Genomic DNA, 25,047 nt, shown 5'->3' on the forward strand with positions numbered 1-25,047 from the left:
TAGTCAATATACATTTGCAGCCATTTACCATGATTGAACCAACCCATCTTTACTAACACACTTTGAGGAAGAGGCATCATTAATTCACTACTTATAGGAAATTTCAAGTCTATAAAGGCTTAGAAAATTATTCAACACTTACTCTGTTTCTTTTTTCTTTTACTGAGAAACTGTAGATACCACACAAAGATATGGGGCTTAATATATTTTATTTAATACATATCCATGCATATACTATAAATTCTATAATTTATATATTATGAATTAAGATAATAAACATGCCCTTGACTTGCTTAGTTTTCTAATGAGAACATTTTATTTTTCATTGACTTGTATACTTCCTATGTCACAAATTTTTCTGAGGGGGAGCGCATTGCCCTCGGCCTTGGGAACAAGGGCGATTGAACAGAACATGATAACCAGCACTTCAGTTATTACAAGCATCATTTAAGAAAAGAGTTTCAAGTTGAGAAGTTGGGTTACTTTTAAAATAAGGAAAACACAATAGTCGAAGATTTTATGAAACTCGGTTCTCTCAAAATTTTTAGGTAATGCAGTCTGATTTATGTAGTTCATCTAATCAAGCCTCAAAAAGGTTTGCATCTAACTCGTTGACTGAATGGCAGGGAACCTTTAGGAAGGGATATATTTGGTGTGATGAAGAAATGCATTTCTAATGCATGAGAGAAGTTTGTCAAATTAAGTTTCAATTTAGTTACAGGCAAATATTATAAGATACGGAAAGCTAAACATTCTTACTAATTTTTTTCTAATTTTCATGGGGTGATGTTTAGCTGAATTTATCCCTTGAGCACATAAGACAATGTTTTTACAATGCTGAAAACTTTGCATTGATTTCTCCGACACCATCTTTAAAAGTTAAGAATTTACACACACACACACACACACACACACACACACACACACACCAACTATAAGAATCTTAATTGAAAAATTTCACAGTTCAAATGATAATCTGCTAGATCAAATAAACACATTTTCAAGCAAAGGCTTATGAAGTCTCAACAGAGGTTTTAGGATGCTTAGAAGTCTAAATGTAGGATATGTTTTAAATTAAATGAATGAAAGTTTCATCTTGAAGGAAAACAGGTAGGTAATTTTCAGAATTAACTGGATACTTAATAACTCTCAACTGAAAGTTCTTTAGAAGCTATTTTACTATCAGCTAAAATTGTAAGACAATAAAATTGAAGATCAGACAAACTGAATATACGTTTGTGACACATTTTTACACATGTACAGATTTGTGAATGAAGCTCTGAGAATTGTGAGGTTGTGGTGTAATGGACTACATAAATCACTCCAGAATTATTAGTGATTGTAAATAATATAGTATTTGCTATATAAGAGTTAAGCATTAAGAAATTTCCACATGGAGTTTTGTACAGTTTTTTGTTGGTTTTTTTTGCTCATATAGAACTCAGATTATGATAGACTAAAACCACTCTCAAACATCTATATCTTTGTTTAATCCTTTCAAGAAAATTTCATTAATAAATTTAGTACATACATTTGATACACAGACTACAGTATGAATACTTGTAAATAAGCACTCAAAGGTTAGGACTAGCATTGAGCATGTTTAGAAAATGATGTGTGGTTTCCCAAGATTAGAATGACATAAAATTATTCATTTACATAGCTGATAGATAGACTGCTCTTGGAAAAAAATTAAGACCAATTTTCAAAAATATAAAACAATAAGACACTTTTATTTTATATTATATGAATATAGTATAAAAAAAAAAAACCCAAGCTCTCCAGGGAAGTATATCTTCTACATTTCATTAGTCAGTTTCCCGAGCATTCAATATTTTACTAATTATATCAATTTTCTTAATAAATTTTAACTTTATATAATATAGTTAATGTTTAAACTATATTTTAAAACATAATTTTAAAACAAAGTATTGTTTATTAACCTTTCAAAACTATTTCCTTGAACCCCAAGCTGAGTAATACCAATATAGCAGCAGCATGCACAGAATTCGGCAGTTTGGAATAGGTGGTGCAGTTTTATTGTACAGCAGTGACTCACTCCTTCATCACTGATGGTGGCTTCTGAAATTGTTATGTGGAAGCAAATGTGTGACATAAATACTCTAGAGAAGCATAAATGATAAGTCATCATGACTTGTTCATTCAGAAGCAAGAATGAACATAAGGCACTAATGTTCATTGAACATAAAGTTTATTGAAAAGCTGTAGCTATCCAATGTTTGCTGATAAAGGTATATTAAAAGTCATTTGACATATAAATATGGGATGTCAGATTAACTCAGAAGCTAAATAGTCATATAATATCAAGCATAAACTAATGTATGTTGAAGGGACTTGCACAGAGTGAGCACACACATGTTCACAGGCATGGTGGCAATTCTTAAGGCTATATAGAACATAGTTCTAATCCTAAATTGCTTATAAGGTATAGTCAAGGATGGCATAAAGTTCCCTAGGATTCAACCCGTCTTTCTTCATGTTGGAAAGGGAACTTTATAATGTCACTAGGCGGGTGGTTCCTTTATTTTTTCTAGGCTTTCTGTGATTAAATACTGGGGAAAGGGATGAGAACAGATAAAGTGTGTGGCTTTAAGCACAAGGCTACTTGTTCTGTCTTTCTTTATTTCCCGTTCCCTTGGGATGCAGCATCAAAGAGCTGATGGTCTGGCTTCAACCATATACACAGCAGAGTGTCTGGAGACCTGGGCATCTGAATCACTGCATGAGGTGTAGCTGTTCAACCAGCCTCTTCCACTTACTTCTAGGATGCCACATAAGACAGAAATAAGTCTCTACTTGAGAAGACAGAGTTCATTTCAGTAACTCTTTGTTATTACAATTTAGTCTAGCCCCGAAACAATAAATAATAAGACAACTGTGTACCAGATACTGTCTGGTAGTGTCATGTCTCATTAATCATCTAAATTTCTGTATAAAACATGATTTCATTATTCCAATTATTTAAGCCAAAATCTGGAGTCCTTCACTCTTTCCTTCCTCTCATGAGCTACTATCAATCAATCAATGAACTAGCAAAAGCTACTGGCTGAGCTTTCAAAGTAGACTTTAAATTTGACATTTTTTAAATATCTTTATTCTTTTAATCCTTAATTTAAAACCAAGATCATTGCTATTTCAAAATTTTCTCATTAACATCACAGCTTCCTTCCTGCCATTAAAAATATTACTTCCCATACACGATACAGGTTTCTTATTAGTCATAACATAAAAAATTATAAACTATCTGAAAGACATAGGCATGACCTATGATACCATCTAAGATCTGCTACCTCACTGATTTTTTAGGCTCCCCCACTTCAGCCCACAATCACCAACTTCTCTCCGGCCACTCTGCTACCCATGTTGTCATTAAAATATGTCAATCCAAACCTTGTCTAGAACATAGCATCCTTTTATTCTCTCTGTCAGCGATAATCCTACCCCCACCATAAACTCAATTATGTCTCTGCTCAATGCGTAACCTACAAAGTCATCTTCTTTGACTATCCCATGCAGCACGTCTAGCCTCTCTTCTGCCTACTGTTCTAGGTACCATATCCACACTTGGTATTCATAACATCAGTTGTACACACAAGCTTCTGTTATGTATTGCCTCGGTTGCAACCTAAGAAACACACTCTGAGAATTGTGTGTTGCTTTCTGTGTTGTAACCATAACTCTTAGGACAGGACCTAGCAGAGAATATATGCAAAATTACTAGTTCCTGAATCAATAAGTTGTAGGAATAAAATTAATAAAAACCAACCAGGCTTAGGTGCTATAAGGAAGGCACAGTAGATATTAGGCTACTCAAATAAAATAATCCTGCTCTACCGGGAGATAACAGACATCTTAGGACAGATACATTAGCTGTCTCCAAAGACCAGCAGCATTTAAGAGCATGTAATTCAAGCAGAGGAAATACATACTTCCACAGATATAATGAATACAGAAAGATTATCCATAGTTGTGGAGCAGGCCATGCAGAAATGAGTGGAAGCAGGACAAGTGTTCCTTCCCACATGTCAGGCATAAGACTTCGCACTGACAAGAGAGGAGATGGGAAAATGCATCTAGAACATTCCCCAAAGCTTACATAACTTCCTTCATGGATCTGAATTCAGATCCATGTTTGCCAAGTTGTAAACTCAGCTGACTTCATTTCACTGTAGGGTCTTCTATCCCAAGGGGTTTGTATTTTTAGCCACAGAAGAGCACTGGGCATGTGAATCATGGGACGTAATAACACTAATACATTTCAAAGACACCAAGCTCATGATTATATGATTATGTATAGAATGCAGAAAACCAAGATAAGCTTAAGTACAGAATGGCTGAGATGAAATGTTAGTTAATTCAGACAAGAAGTGATGGAGGTATGAATTAAAGCCAGGTCAGACAGGGACAGGTAAGAGCAGAGGACTGACAGACAGGACAGAGTTTGTGATTGAATGGCCCCTAGTTTGCACTCTGGGCAGATTTTTACAGAGAAAGGATGATGTCATCTACGAAGTTGAGAAACAGAATAGACAAATCGTAAAGAGGATTATTTCCATCATGTCTATCTGGGCACATAGTTGCTTGATGGGTGGATCTGGATTAAACCCCCAGGATTTATGGCTTTTAGTTCTTTGGCCATTTCTCCACCTGACATCTGAAACCAAATGCTTAGATGTGCTTTTGTAACATAAAGTACAAAGAGACAGACCTAGCACAGTACCTTAACTATGTCAAGAAAAGTCTATGCTCTTAGCATGAGAGAAAATATGCTGTTGCAGAGAATGCTGAAGTATGACATATACACAATATAATATTACATGTGTTCACTGTTAGAGTAGGTCTCTTATCTCTCACTGTGACTTATAAAGCTGAGTTGGAAGAAAAGGGAAAAATGCCATCATCTTTCAAGGATATAAATTGGAAGGAGTCACATTTTTTTCCATGAAAAGTGCTTAGTACTGTGCAGGTTAAATACCAAAATCAAATAGATGTGCTAACAAATGAAAAAGCTCTTTGCAAAATGGAGCACCAGAGAGAGGAGCTGAGATTCCAAGTCTTCACTTAGCAATGAGAGTTTTAAGAAAGGCATCCATTCAACCAATACTTGACAACTTACTATTACATCTGTGTGAAAGCTACAAACTGTACAAACTGCAGGGGGGCACGTGTGAAATGACACACTGTCTTACTTAATTTGAGACCTTTTACGGTATTAGAAGAGTTATTGTACTGAGTAATCAAAAGACAAAATGTCAGCTCTAATGAGACTTTGAGTAATAGGTAAAATATAAAGCCACTTCCTTCAAGCAAACTGTTGAGTAGCTTTTTTAAAAAAAAAAAAAAAATATTGGATTCTTTTATTCCTTCTGAACTAAAAGTCTAATTAACAAAAAATTCAGGACCCTGCTACACTAATTCAGGATAATTACTGGGGAACCCAATTCAATTCCCAATTCTTGAACATTAGAAAGTGAGAAACTGAGCCCACAAAATACATCAAGGATACTTTCAAGTTGTCAAATGGAATGGAATTAACACAATAATAATCACTTCAATGGGAGTTATTGGCCCACTCATATCTGCATGGGATATTTGCCCTTGATTTAAATGCCGGAATTGCAAAAGTTCTGCTTCTAGTCACCAAGCCTTTACCTAACACATGTTTGTTTGAAACACAGTCCTACAGGGGAGGGCCTCAATATCTGATGTTCTGAACCTATAGCCAATGTATGCTCTGTGAAGCAAACATCAGCTGCCAATGTTAGCCTTCAGGTTACATGGCTTAAGCAGTACTTTTTGAAACAGCCTCTGGATGGCTTTACAATGCTAAAGCTTTTGAAAATTCCCCAAAGTTTTCACTTACGTGATTTCCGATTGATGCTTATGCTATCAGAATTTAAGGTAAACTCAACAGGAAAGAAATCATCCCCGGTACTACAAACTTAGCCAGCTTCCCAGAGCCGGTGAGGTAATGAGACTTAGAAAAGAATCTACTACCATCACTTTGCTAAACCAACATAATTCCTAAATTGATTCTAAGTCTTGCCTTTATACCCACACATAAATGCAGCTTCCACCCCTCATCAAAGAGGCTTCTCTATACAGAAAACGGAGACAACACAGAAAAACCATAACTGACCACAACATAGATATCAACAGATCCTGGGGAACCCAGCACCAGTGGATATAACTACATCACGGCTCCTGCATCTCTGGCTTGGGAACACAGAAAAGAAGGCAAGATCAGAACTAGAATATGAGGAAGTCTGTGAAGTGCTCACACCTAGAAGTAGCTGCAAAACCAAGACTGAAACTAGAGAATTATCAACGAACATGTTAACACAAAAAGTGGAATTTTGAGGAGTCACACCTCTAGACAAAACACTAGAGCAACTGCAGACTGTTAGAAGAGAATTAATCACCTCCAGGGATGAGTCTCCTTATTGGATATCCTGTGCAAAGTGGTCAACTCTGAAACCATATATATACAAACAGCAGAAACAGACTGAATGATTTATATTTATATATTTGTGCAGAAGTAGATATATACATATATATACAGAAATAATATATACATATATATGTATATGTATGCATACATAAATGTAGATATAATGATAATAATCAATAAAAAGGAGACTATCAATTTAAGAGTTGGGGAAGGATATGGAAAAGATTGGAGGCAGGAGACTTTAGAGGAGCTGAGATACAGGATCAGAATGAGGAAAGTGATGTAGCTATATTCTAATTTAAAATGTATACAAATTTAAAAGTAAAAAGGATAATAAATGTAAAACCGTTTAAAGTATTTATTCACTTCAAATAATAATTTTTATTCAAATAATTTACTTCAAATGATAATTTTATCAAATAATACTTTTTGTATTTCAAATAATGTCAAATAATATTGACTTCAAATAATAAATGTGCATTAAACAGTGCTTTAAAATTATAAATTAAATAGTTTAAAATAGTTAACAAGAAATGTGCTTGTTTTAAACTTTGGAGAAATCAAGCTGATTCTGGCATAGGAAGATATCTGGATTTTCTGTTTTTACATTCAGTGTGTTATTAATACCACACTCTACACTGTGGCCTCTGCAACAGTCCACCATATACTAGAGAGAATTTCTGGTGCACTGTGTAAAAGTATACACATGTCAATAAAATGCTGATTGGTCAATGAGCTAAAGCAGGATAAGGAGGTGGAGCAGCCATCAGTAAGAGAGAATTCTGGGTCTGAGTCAGGCATGGAAGGATACATCCAGACACAGAGGAAGACAGAAGCATGAAACTGAAGACCAGGAAACCACCACATGGCATGACTTAGACTGCTTTAAACAGGATAACTGAGTTATGAGCTAATCAAGGAAAAGGCTCAAGTTTATGGCCTATACATTTATTTATATATAAGAAGCCTCTTATTAGGGTCGGCCTTCAGCCACATAGACTCACAAGAGAATGAATCATAAATACAAAAAAAAAAAATAGCATGCTGGTATTTTGTGTTCTGATCTCAATAAACCCTTAGAAAGATCCCAACCCAGAGTTCAAGAGATTCTGAACTCTGGAATTTTCAGTTCAGTTCATGGATTTCCCACAGATAATCATTTTTAATTATAAACATATATAATTAAAAAATGTATTCAAATATGCAACCTCCACCCATTGAATTTGCTGCCTATAAAACAAGTACTGTATTATAAGAGGACCACATATTCATCAGTCTTTTCTGTATGCCTGGTTTAGTCAACAGAACACTCTGACACCCCCTTCTCACCTTTTTAGTGAGCTTTCTAACATGGACACTCAGCAGCTTCACGGGGTTGCCTAGGAGCATCTTACACTCCAATCGTCAAGATAACTCTCCTAGTTCTCTCTCTTAAACATGACATCGTCTCACTTATTCCCACATCAGAAATGGCCACCATCATTTACTCCCTTATTTGCATAAAAATCAAGGAGGCTATTCCTAATTTCTTTCTTATCACAGCCACAGCTAATTGATATGTTGCCAAATTACACCACAAGTTTGGTGTATTTCCATCCACCACTATCATCTAAGCCACCATTGTGCTTTGCTTTAACTAATGTTGTCGCTGTCCAGCTGGCACCATTGGTCCCTTCCTTAACTCCATAATTCATTTAGCATAGTCTGTGAGTGTGTCTAAAGTCTATTTTTATACTCACAAAGTAGGAGCTAAGTATGTCTCGATACTTAAATATCCCCAACTTTGTCTCTAACCCTGAGGATGCGGAAGCAAAGTACAAGAAGTGTCCTAACATCTATCACCAATGCAACTCCAACTCATGTTTTTTTAACAAGCCTACATTCTTCTTAAGGTTTTCTTCATCTGGATTCTTCTATCCACACATTTGTTGATCTGGCTATTTCTTATCATTCGGCTCTCAGCTCCAGTTTTTCTTTCTGAGGGAAGCATTGTCATATCACAGACTGCCAGACGCACCAAGATTCCTTAGCCACCCTACTTAATTCCATTTATTTCTAACATTTATTGCCACCTGAAAGCCCTTTGCTTCTGTTCATAGGTGTTTTTGTATTTTTTCCATTCATCCATCACTAAAATACATATCATATTCAGTTTTCTATCTCCAATATCTGCTAAAACAAAGTAATACTAAATAACTTAAATCTTACACTTCTTGAATATAGAATGAATAATGAATATATAAGTTCAATAAAGAGGCTACCTTGCAAAACAATCCACTAAGTATTTTTTTGCATTCTCAGTTATTAAGGATATAAAAATTCCAACATTTTACACCATCCACTCAAAGGTACACTGTAACATGCCATAAAAAGGGATCATCCCAAAAACTCAGGTGATAGTAGATGCTGGCAGGGATGTGGATAAAGAAGAACACTCCTCCATTGTTGGTGGGATTGTAAGCTGGTACAACCACTCTGGAAATCAGTCTGGCGGTTCCTCAGAAAATTGGACATTGCATTACCCGAGGACCCAGCTATACCACTCCTGGGCATATACTCAGAAGATGCTCCAACATATAACAAGGACATATGCTCTACTATGTTCATAGCAACCTTATTTATAATAGCCAGAAGCTGGAAAGAACCCAGATGTCTTTCAACAGAGGAATGGATACAAAAAAATATGGTACATTTACACAATGGAGTATTCCTCAGCTATTAAAAATAATAAATTTGAGAAATTCTTAGGTAAATGGATGGAAGTAGAAAATATCATCCTGAGTGAGTTAACCCAAACACAAAAGAACACACATGGTGTTTACTCACTGATAAGCGGATATTAGCCCAAAAGCTTGGAATAGCCAAGAGACAACTCATAGACCACATGAAGCTCATGAATAAGGAAGACCAAGAGTGGATGCCTCAGTCCTACTTAGAAGGAGTAACAAAAATACTCAAGGGAGCAAATATGGAGACAAAGTGTGGGACAGAAACTGAAGGAGGGGCCATCTGGAGACCATTTCTCCTGGGTATCCATCCCATGTGTAGTTACCAAAGGTAGACACTGATGTGGATGGCAGGAAGTGCATGCTGACAAGAGCCTGATATAGCTGTCTCCTTAGAGGTCTGCCGAGTCTGACATATTCAGAGGCAGATGCTCACAGCTAACACTGATCTGATCAAGGGTTTCCCAATGGAGAAGTTAGAGAAAAGACTGAAGGAGCTGAAAGGGTTTGTGGCACCATGAGGAGAGCAATAATACCAACCAACCAGAGCTCCCCAGGGTTTAAACCATCAGCCTGGGAGCACATAGGGAGAGACCCATGACTCCATCTGTACATGTAGGGGAGGATGGCCTTGTCGAACATAGGTGGGAGAGGAGATCCTTGGTCCCATTAAGGTTGAACACTTAGTGGGGGCAGGGGGGATTCGAGGGTGGGGAGGTGGAAGTGGGGGGGTAGGTGGGGGCGCATCCTCATAGAAGCATGAGAAAGGGGGATGGGATAGGAGGTTCCTGGTTGGTGGGGGAAATGGGTTAAGGGGCTAAAATCTGAAATATAAATATAATATCCAATAAAAAATGGAATCATCCAATCTTTAGAGCTTACTAATCTTTGCTATGTATATTTGTGATCTCAAAACCAATACAAAGAAGAATATTCCAAAAGGTTTTTCAGGTACAGATTATTTCAACTCTATGATGGATAAAATAAACAATTAAAACTCACAGGAATAAATTTGGAACTTCAAAGCCATCTTAATTTTCTTTCAAGAAAGCAAACAAAATGACTGTTGAAAATCTACAGATTGATTATTTCTCATCTGAGAACTAATTTTTACTTCAGTTGAAAGCTTTACCATCAATAATAATAGAGGAAAATTCCCTGAGTGTTAGAGCAATTCACCTCAGCAAAGTTAATCAGATTAGGTCCCAGAATGGAACTAAATAAATCACTAATGTAAATGTACTCTCTAATAATTCCATGATATATTAAATATGCATGGAATATAAATTCCCAGGAATTTAGTTTAATACCCTTCTAAGTCATGTCTATTATAATGCTAAATCTCTGTGTGATACTTATAGAGATTTAGGACAAAAATATTTTATTGGAAATGAGTTTATAGAACAATCTAAACATAAACATCAGATGCAACTTTCCAGGCCATAATAGTTCAATTCAGAAAAAGCGTGTACAATTATAAGCTGCATTTCTCAAGAGGGAGGCCATTGTAGAATTCCAAAAAGATCAGCTAAGTCTTAACCCAATGGTCTCTATATTGGGGTCTGTATATTGAGGTAGGCTGTTGTCACGGTAGCCCGAATTTGAAGCTTCTCTGTCCTCCCTTGGAGAGTATGCCAAAACCATTACACACTCTTCAAGAATGTCTTATTAGATGGATGGACACTAACAGCATTAGTCTAACTAGCCTACCACAAAAATCATTGCAAATCTTGTTATACCCTTCAAGAAAATACATGGATGTGTTTTTAAAACTGAGCCCACAGTTGTGGGGTCTTGTTAAGTGTTTAGAATGCACACCACCAAACGTTTTATGTGATGATGTGTGGGGTGAACTTGACCACATTATCAAGAAATCAGTATGCTATTACACTGTGGACCAGGAACTAATCACATTTTATCTTGCTGTTTCAACTGTGCTACACTTATTCTTAATTTTCACCCAAATAATAAACATTTGAACTTCCAAAGTTGGAATTCCTTCAAAATGAAGAGTGTGGAAAGACTGACGTTTGTTCAAAGTGAATGCGGATAGAAGTAAAATCCAAGATCCATAATTTAGAGTGATAGTAAAATGGAAAAAGGAGACTTGCCCTTAAAATGTGTGACTCAGGAACTGCATCACTGAAATCACCCTGGCTCCTCTCTGAAATGAGTTATCTTCCCAGGTACCATCTCAAGACTCTATGCACGGCAGATTTCAATTATTTACAACTTCTGAAATCTCCAAAAGTGAGAAAAGTTATAATGCGATATTTTTGTAATGTAATAAGTTTAGCTCAACTACTATGGCTTCATTTTACAAATTCAGGTCAGGATTGATTAGCTAAATCTACAAGTCAAAGTCAGTCACAGCAGTGCATGACAATAATCCCAGCATTTGGGAGCCAAAGGCAGGAGGCTCCCAAGCTTGAGATCAGCCTGAGGTACAGAATGAGACTCCCAGTGTCTCAAACACAACAGTGAAAATAATCGACAACAGTAGAAGTACCTTTGTTGTACATGTAGCACTTTTCAATAGCAGTGCTTGTGGTCAAAACCCTAGGTCAGTTTTGCTTGAATCATACAACAAAATGTTTCCCTTTTTAATGATACCTACAGATGAATCCTTAGTATATTATAGACAAAAAATATATTACTCAGTTTTATAATCAAATCTGACGCTGTCATTTCCAAATATATAAAAATGCTCACAGAAAAAATAAAAGAAAGAAAAGGAAAAAGTAAGAAAACACTGTGGAACATTTAATGCCGTATCTACCACTTCTCAGGGTGATTTACATTCTTGAACATTCTGAAAAACAAGAGAAGATAGAAATGAAATATAAGGTATTTTCCAGCTTCATATTTTGAGAAGGAAAATGATTTTGAGATCATACACAGAAAGTTTTCTATAGATAACTCATGCCTATCATTCCTAGCTCAAATGCATGTCTTTACTTTTACAGACACCACATATGCAGAAGAAATATTACTTTCCAGGATTTTTTAAGGAGACACAAAAACAAGAACATATAAAAATAAGAAGATACACTTCACTGCATTCAAATTAATAACTGTTATCCCTCAGGTGTCAATACAACATAAAAAAAATACAATTCCTGGATAAGAGAAAATATTTACAATGCTAATAATTGTCAAGGGTGAGTGCCAAATACGTGAAGTTAAGTCCCAACATAAAAATGAGCAGACTAACAAAGACTCTTCAGAGGAAAAAACAGTCTCTTAGGTATGGGGAAAGAAGTTCTACCTCATTAGAAGTTAGAGAGAAGGAAGGTGAAATCACAAGATTGCACTGGGCATCCATCCACTGGGTTAGTTCAATGCTAGCCATTAAAAATTACCACAAATAAAAGAAACAAAACGGAAATGTACACAAACCACAATCAGATATGACCAGCTTGATTAAAAAAAAAAAAAAAAACACTTTAGAAAGGAATTTGGAATCATTTAACAAATATAAATTGCTTTCTTGGAGGACAAAACAATAGAAGCAACACAATTATCATGGTAAGCTAAAAAATAAATATAAAATAAATGAAGTATACCATGTATCATGAAACAAAATACTGTACAAACCCATCAAATGTCCAAAGAGTAGCTCAGAATTATTATAGTCATGGAAAGTGTGGGGCTATTCAGCATGACTCATGAGCTTTGCATGGTTGGGGTGGTCAAGAGGAACTCTTTTGACCTATGGAATCTTACACGATAACTTGGATAATGCTCATTCACAAACATCTGGGCTCAGAATTCTCAAGTTGGGGAAGAGAATAGGTGTGAGAAACCACACAGTGTCTCCTAGCAGGTACTATGTCGCCGCCCCTAAAATGCCTCCAGAGGTAAGTTCAGGCCATCACATAAAGCTGCTCCTTTCACCTTGGGAACATTTTAATTAGTAGATTACTGATTCCCCAGCTGACTCAATTTAAACTTCTTTGTAGCTTGTATTTTTTCCTCTGGTTATCTGGAGTCACGCAAAATAATTCTATTTTCATATGAGAGTAGTTCAAGCATTTAAGAAGTTATATTTTGCTTCCTAAACTTCCCATATATAGGCAAAATATTGCCAGTTTTTATAAATGCATAATTCCTGAATTTTCTGCAGTAGATTAAAAGCTCTTTTGCACATTGTAACCCAAAGAACACGATACTTATGCTATGTGCCACATAAATACCTCAGCTCTCTGTCACTGACTCTCCTCTCCCATTTGAAATACTATTCTTCAAAATGCACATTTGGTACCTAAGACTCTCCTTGTTTATCAGCATTCATAAATACATGTTTTGTTTTGCTTTTGGATAGCTAGTTCATAAACATGGTCTTTTGCATAAATAATGCAAGTGTTGTTTTCTAAAGGAAATATAAAAATAATTCAGTGCACTTATATTTCAACTGTTTTAAAGAAAGACAGCTTCTGGGTGAACATGAAATCTCCTAAAGTCAAAAGGCAACAACTGATGTTAGCAAATAAAATGGCATGTTTCTCCTGTTACATTTACTGAAAACCATTTCATATAAAAATTTATTCAAGTCCCTCATATGCTCAGGCAGCATTTTGAATGCTAACACAGTGCCTTATCATTAATGTCTAGTTTTATATAAAAATCCCTTGTTGAATGCTAGCATTCACAATGTCATTTAATTTCATGCAGAAAATAAAAATTTGCAGGGAACTAACACTAACAGTTGGAAGTATGTAAGTTGCAAATGGATATCTAGCAGGAAAATAATAGTTCTGAGCACATGTAATGTATGCAGACCTATATCCATGAATTGACAACAATGCATCAAACCAAGTTTTGTCAAAAATCCATCAAACCAAGTTGCTCAAACGTCCATCTTTTCACTCTTTGTTTTGAGAGCTGCTGTGGACAATCAGATACTACTTAAAGATCATGTGCAAAGGTTCATTCCAACAGTCTCTTCTCTCATAAGCCAAGAGGCAGCTCTTGAGAAGTTTTTATTTTTGATTTAAAGGTGAAAAAATAACATCAATGTTATTGATTTTAGGCAGAAAGAAATAGCATTTCCAATGTTCAAAGAGTTTAATTCTCAACAGAAAGTACACAGTGGTGAACTAAGAGTTAAGAGGAATTACTGATGCCCTCAATGAGAAAAGATGAACTAAGGAGGGAACAAATTAATTCCAGATTGTCTGTAGCAAGTGTAGCACACAGCTCAGGGTGCGGGGCACGGCAGGGAGTCTGAGTGGCAGAAGTTCTGAAGAGCAGAGTCCTGGATTGCTTTCCTCATGAAATGTTCCTACTCAGCCTTGGCAGGCGCTTTCCTTCTTGCAATAATATCATTTCTCATCATGTAGTTTGATAGTGTGCATCTTTTGTGAGTTCACAAGTTGGAATATTCATGATGAGTGTGTTCATGTTGTATTTCTAATTCGTCTTTGGAAAGTTAGCATTACTGAATATGTGGGTATGGGAAGTCTAGGGTTCAGTTTTATACTTCAATATATTTGTGAAATAATCATGTCAAAAGCTCTAACTTCTCCATATACTATGTGCTTCTCTATATACTAGTGCATAATTAGTCTCATGAAACAATTCATATTAAAGACAGATTTTAATTAGCAAATGAATAAACACTGTGTAGCAATAAAGTACTTAAATGAGTTATTGTCATAGTTAATATCTTATAAAAGAAACAGCAAAGATGATCCCACTGAAGAGTTAACTTATAGGCAGTTCTTAGAATACTCTAACAGACTTGTGATTAAATGGAGTGTGAAGTCCTCTTCCACAAAGTTGAACACAGCCCTCATCTCTAAGCCAATCAAATACTTCAGCATATCACAGATCAGCAAACTCCAGTACTTGAATATCAGGTGAAACTCCTGAATACTAAATCAGAAATTTATTTTTAATGAGGGTAAACTGAGGTTTACCTTTCTAATAAAAAGAAGACCATAAGATGAATATTAAGAAACAGTACATCGTAAAAGAAGCCAATGTCCATTCCTTAGTGAAAATAAGCTATAAAATATATGGTAAACAATTTATATATTTGACATGTCAAAGGATCCTTGGGCAGTTTTTCTTTTCCTTAAACCTTTACTATAAGCTTAGTAAGCTAATCCTAAACAATTCTTGATGAAATTTGGAAGTGATACTTTCATTAAGTTGTAATTTTAAGTGTCTGAAAAGATCAGTTCACTATAAACTTGAAAACTGGGCTGATTTTCTTTGTCAACTCCTTGAGTGTTTTCATGAATATCTTGACAGTAAGCTTGTAAAAGATCTTTCAGAGACTATTCATTTATTATACCATGCTATGCTCTTTATAAATATTAATGTTCACAGATAGAAAAAAAACCTTTCTATATCAAGAATATTGCTGTGTAGGCTTTGAGAAGACTGAATGTGTTGGTTTTCAGAAAAAATAAACTAATTACACAATAAATCATTTTCCCAATTAAAAACTTGTAAAAATTTAAAAACAAAGTTTTAATTTTAAATTATTTTTACATAAAGATAAAAGCAGAAGATCTACAAAAGTTATATGAAGCTGATTTTAATTTCTGTTTGGAGAAAGGCTGACATCAGTTTATAGAATTATGGTCACTTATTGGGTTTATTAAAGAAAACCAACAGCAAAACACAACATGACTATGAATGTTAATGTATTATTTAAAGTCTTATTTTAAAAGGCCAATTAAAGCAGAGGTTATAATGGGTAATTATGATGGTATTTTGCTTAGTTAATCTAACAATGAAAAGATAAATACAATTTATTCAAATTACACCGAGGCAATCACCACTGAGACAGTAGTGAAAGTTGATATTTATCTTTACTAAAGAAGGTAATATAATCTCTGATAAAATTTTTTACATATTTTGTAATGAATACATATGGAAATATTTGTTTTTTAATGTCCTTAAATTATAAAAAATTAATTAACTTTGCATGTTAGTATTTAAATATTGTTAATTTTACATCATAATATTTAAGTTATATGATATAAGGGAACATCACACAGGGATTTTGATAACTTTCTGAGAAAAGGGTTTGTGTATTTTCAGGTGTACCATATAGCTCCTTATGTTAGAACATAAGCTTGTTGCTCATTGTCTTTAAAGATGAAATATGGTTATGTATTAGATATACCAAGTGAGTATAAGGTAGACTTGATATATTGTATCCTAGGATACCAGACAAATACTTATTACTCTAGATACTTTTTTGAAGGTATGCTATCAGTGAAGTAATACTTCAGAATAAACTTTGAATGAAGCTTATTGTCATAGAAAATGTCAGTGAAAATCCTTCCATCAGCATTGAATCCTTCCATCAGCATTGAATGACTTCAATGGACAAAAGGCTTGTCTCTCACCTCAGAAGAGGGAATTCTCCAGTAGACAACCTTCAGCAGTTGCAGCCCTGAGCATTTTGGATAGCCTCTACAGTCACATGATCCCACTTCAAGATAAAACTCTTTCTCATCTCATATATATATATATATATATATATATATATATATATATATGTGTGTGTGTGTGTGTATGTATGTATGTATACATATATTAATTTATATATATGTGTGTGTGTGTGTGTGTATGTATATATGTATGTATACATATATTAATTTATATATGTACATATATAAATTATTTATATACTTTGTTTTGATTCTCCATACAACCCTTACACACTCCCATAATTAAGCCCTTAAGCTATGAATCAAGACTGCCTGGAAATAAATTCTAACTGGCATGATTGACTTGGAAAATACCATATTTTTATTAATTCTCCATCTCCCCTTCTATAAAACCAAACAATTCATTTAGCCTTTATTCATGACTGTTTTGAAAATCAGATAAGTTCTATATATGCAAAGTGTTTAAAACCATGCTCACTATGGTGGATGTTCTAGACATCAGTCATATAGCTAAAAGTAAACAATTTTTTTTACTTTGAAAGGTAAAGGATGATAAATGTAGTTTTATATATTTATAAGGTTTTATGTTAATCTATTTTTAATAAATATTCAAGATGGAGGAAAACTTAAGACACAAGTTTTGAATATTGATCGCTGCGGTAGAAAACCAATGATTGCAATTTGAAGACAACCAAACCAAAAGTTTATCTTGCTTTATACATTAGCTACATAGTTCTACTATGTGTTCTACATACTATGTATTCTATATAGTTACCCTACTAGTACATTGCCTGACAAATCAAATTCTGTGAGATCATTGGCATATATAATGCTATGCCTAATTTTAATTGTTCCTAGGGGAATGCCTCTAGTTTCATAATCTATAGTTGTCTCCTAGTCATGGCTTCCAGATTTTCCTACCCAGCCTGCTCACTGTCTGTCGGCATACCTACCCTGTGAATTCATTCTTATTCTTACAATCCTCTTCCAATTGCATAATATTTATATTTGTGCCTACTGTGTTTTGGTTTTATCAGAATAAATCTTAGCTTATCTTAGCAGAAGCTTATGATGTGAAAGCAAAATATGAAAATATTAAAGAAAAAGACGAAAGACACTACAATGAAAAAGACTGCAAAGATGCAAAGAAAAATTAAAGGCAAGTAACCAACGCACACATAATTTTGACTATATTTCAAACACTTAATAGAAATAAATAAGACATTATGATTTTATAATGTGTTATTCTTTACATCAAATATTTATAGAAATCAGAGGTACTTACTTAACCTTCCTAATGCTGGAACCCTTTAATACAGTTCCTCATATTGTGGAGACCCCCAACCATAAAGTTATTTTCATTGCTACTTCCTAACTGTAATTTTGCTACTTTTATGAATCATAATGTAAATATATGTTATTTTCAATGGTCTTAGGTGACTCCTGTGAAAGGGTTGTTCAACTCACATATGGGTTGTAACCCACAAGTTGACGACCACTGGTATAAATTTTTTTTTTTTATTTAACCTCCTGATAATCCCATAAAAAGATAGAAACAAAGCAGACATTATCAATATTGGTAATAATGATACTTCAGGCCACAAAAACCGCTTTAAGTTTTTTTCTTGATGAGAAGCATTCCTAACCTTTACCACTTGAAGCCTTCTCAACCTTTTGCAGTTAGAACAACCAATCATATCTTCAGATGCTATCATGAGGATCTCCCATTTTACAAATTGTGTTGTTGAAACCTAGAGAAAGCAGGACTTGTCCAGTACACCTTTTCTTTTAGTGACCCATAAACTTGAAGGAGACCATGAAAGTCCTGAACCACACAACCTGAATGCTCTGGGCTGAACACTGGTCATGCCTAATAAACTCAACAGCTTATAGTACATTCATTTCTGGACTTGCTTTCTTCTCAGCTAGTTCAGAAATAACCTCAGGATCTTTCTCCAAAGGTAAAATATGGTTTTATAAATTCCAAATTAGAAATAATCAGTCTTAAAATCTGTCTAGGCATAAACCATATTTACATAATAAAATGGCTAAGTTGCCCATCAAAACATTGCTATATCAGTTTCAGAAGGTTTTCTGAAACACACAATCCCTCTTATTAATTAGACAGCTAATATGCTATGAGGTTTTCATTGACTCTGTGATACATGTGCAAGTGATTGAAAATGATACCTTTATCTGGAAGAATCACAACAGGAAACATGGTCATGTATTAAACCTGGTCATGTTAAGTGTAAATTTGAATATGCTAATTGATGTAAAAGACTTGAATTATCATTGACCCACCATCAGAATGATCCCATGATTGGCAGTGTAACTGTATGCAGTCTCATGCAGTTAGCAAACAGTATTCTTTTCACACCATCAACATCCTCTGGGTGTGAAAACATATGGAATCCTTATCTTAATATTCTAAACACCAAAACCTCATAAATTACACAAACATGGTACCTAGTAGTATTTTAGCTCTTTCTTCAAATTGGTTCCCAATAAAAGAAGGAAAACAGGAATTGTTCCTCAGAGTACATTGTGATCCTTGGGAAGCTCAGAATATGGGAAGGGAACGAGTGGCAGAGGAACAAGTCACTACTCATACCTTCCATGACATACACCAGTGACCCCACATCGCCTTCCTTGATGATGCAGCTGTCCTTGCCATATTCTACAGGGTACATACAATCCACAATCTCCTGGATCTGTGACAGCTCCAAGTTCTTCATGAAGTCATTGTCGAGGATGGCCTCCTTTATGAGATCCTTCGACCTAGAGCATGAGAGGGAGGAATTACTGACACATCTGACCAGCCTTTCATAGTTCTCAAGGCTCGGTAGAGCCATGCAGTATGCTGGCACACAACAAATGAGTCTTCTTGAAAGACCTGACAACAAAGCATCATGACAGCAGAAAGAACAGAAAAATTTTTCATTAAGCAAACTATCATTTGGTAAGTGGCCAACACACCAAAACCAGGCATATAATTTGAATTTGTTTTACTATGTTTTAATCCACAAAGATTGTAGGGAAAAAAATCAGTGGATTGATATTAACATAAAACTTATGGTCTAAGAGTAAACACAATTAAATTTACAAAATCATAAAAAATAACTTTACTCTAGCTATTATAAGACAAAAAAATCACATTTTTTGTATGCATCATTGACTAGACTTTGTTTTTAATTTGCTCTCTTCTGTACAATATATTTCTAGTATTACTGCCAGTTGTGATATGGATGCTCAAGAAATCATGTAGCTGGAGATTTTTAGGGAGTGGATTCCTAATTAGCTGGTTGAAACCACTAGCAGAAAGGTGACAAACTTTCCTCTAAGTGTCTTGCTTCTGTCGAAAACATTATTCCTTTGAGCATCTTCATTTAGAGTGACTAGACAGAGCTACATTGAACAAGATATTCAAAACACCACAGAAGCTAGAATGGGAATTAAATACAGACAGCAAAGAGACAAGTTTTGCAATAGGGATTCAATGGTTAACAGGAAAGTTCTGCAGAACTTCAAAAAATGTGATAATTTTATTCACTGAAGAATAATAAGTTCTGCAGCACTCACTATGAGTATAAAAATCAAAGAGGAGACAATGCTAAGAAATATCTTGCCAAGAAGGAAACAATCATAGTACATGATGGAAAATGAGTTTACTCAAAGCCTAGACATTAGTGATACAGATAAAGCAGCACATTTGGAATTTGATATTGAATTTTTTTTTAAATATGAACACAAGCTGACCTATGTTTGCACTGACTCACTAAGTGGTAGAGAAACAACCTGGAGTAGGAATGGCTGACTGAGGCATCCTTCCTCATCTCCACTCCTCTCTGACTTCTCATGTAGTCTAAGCCCAACTGACCTGATCTTCACACACTGTAACTCACAACAATTTCAGTTTAAATTAGAAAAAGATGTATATAAAACCAAAAATATTTACAACTTTATTTCTACAAAAAATCCCTCTGAAAACAGATGGCTATACTGTAATTAAAAATAAATTTGGAAGAGAGAAGACAGGGGTATATTGGAGGGTTCGAGGGAAGAACAGGGAGAGATATTCTAATTATATTATAATCTTCATTTAATATATATTTATGTATGTTTATATATGCATTTATGCATAGCATTAGATGCATAATGAAAGCTGTAATATTTTAAGTGAAAAGTACTATGCAGAATTGTTTTAGGGTAAATATGTGTATAATGAAATGTCTTAAAAATAATAATAAGCTTTAAAGTTACAAATACCCAGGCCTCCAGCTATCTTTCTTGCTCTAAAACTTTCCCTGCTTTTCTAAATTTTTATTATACCACCTGTAAGATGTCATTTTAAGGAAAACAAAAACAAAAGCAAACCATTATATAACAGATCTCTATGTGAAGCCTAGTGACAACATAAGATTACCTTCAGTAAAACTGCGGGATAAATTTGGTAGTGGCGCTGACTGCAGAAGCAGCAACATGAGGGATATATGAACACATCCAATCCAGAGATGAAACAAGATCAACAGTCAATGAAGAAAAATTTGACTTCACGATCTTCATGACAGAATTATATTTGTCTATTTTTCTACATTTTTAAAGTTTTCTTGTCTCTGAAGTTTAGAATGGACGTGCATTTTTATGTACAAATTGCAAAAGTAAATCATGAATTGTAAACTACTTTGAGAAAAACAAAACCAATCTATTTCCCATTTAATTAATGATCATCAGCCACGATTGGCAACTGGGAAATGACTCTTCAGGAGGTTGGCTTTTATATTCTTGACACCTTCGGAGCCCTAATGACAGGAGATTTCACTTCAGGAAGCAATGGTGATAGCTGGAACGTTATTAAGAATCTCAGGAAGTCTTTATTTTTAAAGTCTTTTTTCCCCCCGAGGGCAGAATGTTCTGTGGCTGCATGATCTCTGCTGTTCTGACTTATTTTTAAATTTTCATGTGCCAAAAGCTTTGTTTTCAGGCCAAAAGTTGCATTGTTTCTTTTCTGAGTTTAAAACAAGATGTAAAAGTTGTCTTCATAAAGCTTGTCTGGTTAACTATCTTTCCTCACCCTGACCTCACAAATGCTAATGGCATCTTCATATTGACTCCCATAGGTTTTAATGTATAAGTATTTCCCCAAGTACCAGAGTTTTGCCTTAAAGAAATTCATTTTATCAAATCCTATCATATTTTTATTTACTAAGGTTTTTTTTTTCTATTTTATTTGGGCCAAGAAACAAGGCTGTCCAATGAATTCATAGTTCCTGACATAACAGAAATTAGATTTATCAACCCCCAAATCCCAACTTTTTTTGGATGGGACCCTATCCTTTGGAAAATACCAATAGTATTCTATAAAGATCTTAAGTTTTAATTGCATAGAAAGATTAGAAGTGAAGCCCTCTTCAGAGAGAATAATTCACTCTATTTGAAGATGATGTGAGAAAGTCATTTCCTCAGAGTGCTGCTGACCTGTATTGTGAGTACAGAAATGGCAAAGCAAATGCTAAAACCTTTCCTAGCAATCATCCAAATTTTCCAAGCATTTACTGCGGGATGACAGAGCATCCCAGGGGCACACACTTCTCAAATTTGGTTTCCTATGGAGATCATTTAATCTCAGGTCTCTGAAGTAAAGCACCCTAGGCTTCATATATGCACCAGCATGAGCTTCAATCAAATTTAGTAGACTTTAGATGAATTCCAAAGTTAGAGTGATAGTGTGCATGAAACCTTAGCTTTATCCTCCAGTAGTGCAGAAATACATACATGCATGCATACATACATACATACATACATACATACATAATACATACATACTTACATACAGACAAACAGACACTAAATAAAATACTGATCAATAGAAGACGTATGATCTATCATTTATCCCTCCATAAAGGTTTGGTCAAGTGACACTCTTTGTCAATGAAATATCACCAATAATGTATCTCTGGCATCACATCAATATTGAAACGTTAGGCCTCTGTGTGATCTAGTTGGTTCTGGCTAGTTTTATGTCAACTTGACACAAGCTAGAGTCTCTGAAGAAGGAGCCTCAATTGATAAAATGCCTCCATAAAATCTGGTTATAGGAAAGTCATATGGCATTTTCTTGGTGATTGATTTGGGAAGGCCTGACCCATTGTGGTTTAGGCCACCTCTGACCTGGTGGCCCTGAGTTCTAAAAGAAAGCAGACTGAGCAAGTCATGGGGAGCAAGTGAGTAAGCAATACTTCTCCATGACCTCTGCATCAGCTCCTGCATCCAGATTCCTGCCCTGCTTGAGTTTCTATCCTGGCTTTTCTTGGTGAAGAACTGTGATATGGAAGTATAAGCCAAATAAACCATTTCCTCCTCAAGTTGCTTTGGTCATGGTATTTCTTCCAAGCTATACCAACCCTAAGTCAGAGTTCAAAGTTGTTCTTGTCATGAAATAACACACAAAGTCCAATCCCTCCTTTTAACTGACATTTTAGGCCTTTCCCACAGGAACGAGGACCCTCAAATTGATCTTCATTACCTTTTTCCAGCCCCAACACTGAAGCCTATAATCAATGAGGACCTGCAGGTAACCCTTCTTGGACTCTTTCTGTTCCCCCAAAGATACTATCACTAAGACAAGCATTTCACAAGAAATTAATTGAGCTGATAACATAGCTAGGGGTCTGGAGGAAGGTGATATTACAATGGCTAGATCTTAGCTAGCTGTCTATTCTGACCCAGAGTGCATGTGCTCACGTTTTTCAAGAATTCAGTGGCATGACCTAGCCTGAGAGGCATCGGAAATATACACAAAGATCTTGACTTTCTCATTCTTCTTATCTGTCTTACAAAATTCTTTTTCTTTCATATTCTCAACTTGTAACTTTTTATCCAAACAGCATAACATTAACTAGCTTCTTTTAGACTAATGTCCAGTGCTTTGTAATCATTCAGCTCTCAACCTTTGAAATATTAGCAATACAGGACAGAGTAGAGCATCCTAACTTACTGTGGGTGTGGAGAGCCCTGGTGTTTAGCAGTGTTGATATCTTTGGTGTAAATATTCACACCACAGGCAATTTAAAATTAAGACAAAGTCAACCTGCTTTTAAGGTAGCCCAAAACCTAACAAATAGATTTTACATGAGCTGTAAGTTATTCCCAGATATCCCAAGAAGTAAATGGGGTTTATGAAATTCAATCTAATCTTAAAAAATCTCTTCAAGTGCCACAATATCACTGAATAAGTATGTTAGAATGAATAATAGAATTTTTAGCTCTAAATTTTAGACAAGTGACTTAAAATGTCAATTTTCCTGTTTCTTCAATAAAGAGAAAGTTTCTGAAAAGCAGGTAAAACTAGACAATTCTAGAATGAGTGTAAGAAAATACACAGCAGTTTTCTCAAACAAGGGATCCAACATCATCTACTGTTAAACATGATCTCACTAATTTGTTTGACACAATAAGAGTATTTTTATATTGAGGACACAATATAGCCAATCAGCAATACCTAAGAGTTGTCTGCTGAGTTGTTTTAAGGATGAGGAATGGCAGACTCGCTGCTGGGTGGTCCCAGAGTCCTTGCTTGGCTGAGGACTGTATGTAATGAGGAGTAATCATTATCTATCTCCTCCATTGCAGAAACTGAGGAGAACAACAATCTAGTCAGATTGGGAAGAAAAAAATAGGAGGAAGCTACACAGTTTGGGATGGGTGTAATTGGTCAAACCAGAGACCCACCTGACTAAAGCTCTAAGTGGCCAAGAGAAAAGGATGGGAGCCTGGCTCCTTGAGGAAGAAAGAGGCCAGACCTTAGAGTAGTGATTCTCAGCCTTCCTAATGCTGCAACCCTTTAGTAAAGTTCCTTATGCTGTGGTGATGCCAACCAGAATATTATTGTGTTGCTACTTCATAACTGTAATTTTGCTACTCTTATGAATCATAATACAAACATCTGGTATTTCCAATGGTCTTACATGACTTCTGTGAAAGGGTCATTTGACACCTCCCCCCAAGTGTAGAAATACTGCTTTAGAGAAATTGAGAGGCCATTTAAAAAGTTTAATATATTCCCCAAATCATAGAAATCCAGTGAAGACTTACAAAGGGGGTGTGTTCCATACATAATATATTCGGCATGAATAATAAGTATTTAGGCCAAAAGACTACTGAATTCTTGGGGAGGGGTGTTCATCATGTATTTTACCAATCAATGAATATTAAAACCAAAACTTGTATTGGACTCAGAAGAGTATCTAATTGATTCACTAGGGAACGAAGGTCTAAAAAAGCTACATTTATTTTGATCTTGAATCAAGGACTCTCAGATAATTCCCACATGCCAAGAACAAAATAAAGTGTTCTCTATGACTTTAAGAATTATCTCCAGAGACCTGAAATCTTCACAGTTGTCTTTAGGACACAGTCCCTCAATTACATCCAAGGC

General features: G+C 35.2%; 1 protein-coding gene across 2 annotated transcripts in view; it reads right to left on the reverse strand.

Annotated features, from left to right (window-relative positions):
* Positions 1-25,047, reverse strand: part of Prkg1 (protein kinase cGMP-dependent 1) — a 1,132,342-nt gene that overhangs the window by 956,712 nt on the left and 150,583 nt on the right. For both annotated transcript variants that reach the window (XM_034518638.2, XM_034518571.2), the window contains exon 2: positions 19,225-19,391. In XM_034518638.2, the coding sequence (XP_034374529.1) occupies positions 19,225-19,391 (167 nt within the window). The remainder of the gene's footprint in view (positions 1-19,224; positions 19,392-25,047) is intronic.

This window comes from Arvicanthis niloticus, chromosome 1 (genome assembly GCF_011762505.2).
Source record: "Arvicanthis niloticus isolate mArvNil1 chromosome 1, mArvNil1.pat.X, whole genome shotgun sequence".
In the NCBI taxonomy this organism is placed as follows: domain Eukaryota; kingdom Metazoa; phylum Chordata; class Mammalia; order Rodentia; family Muridae; genus Arvicanthis; species Arvicanthis niloticus.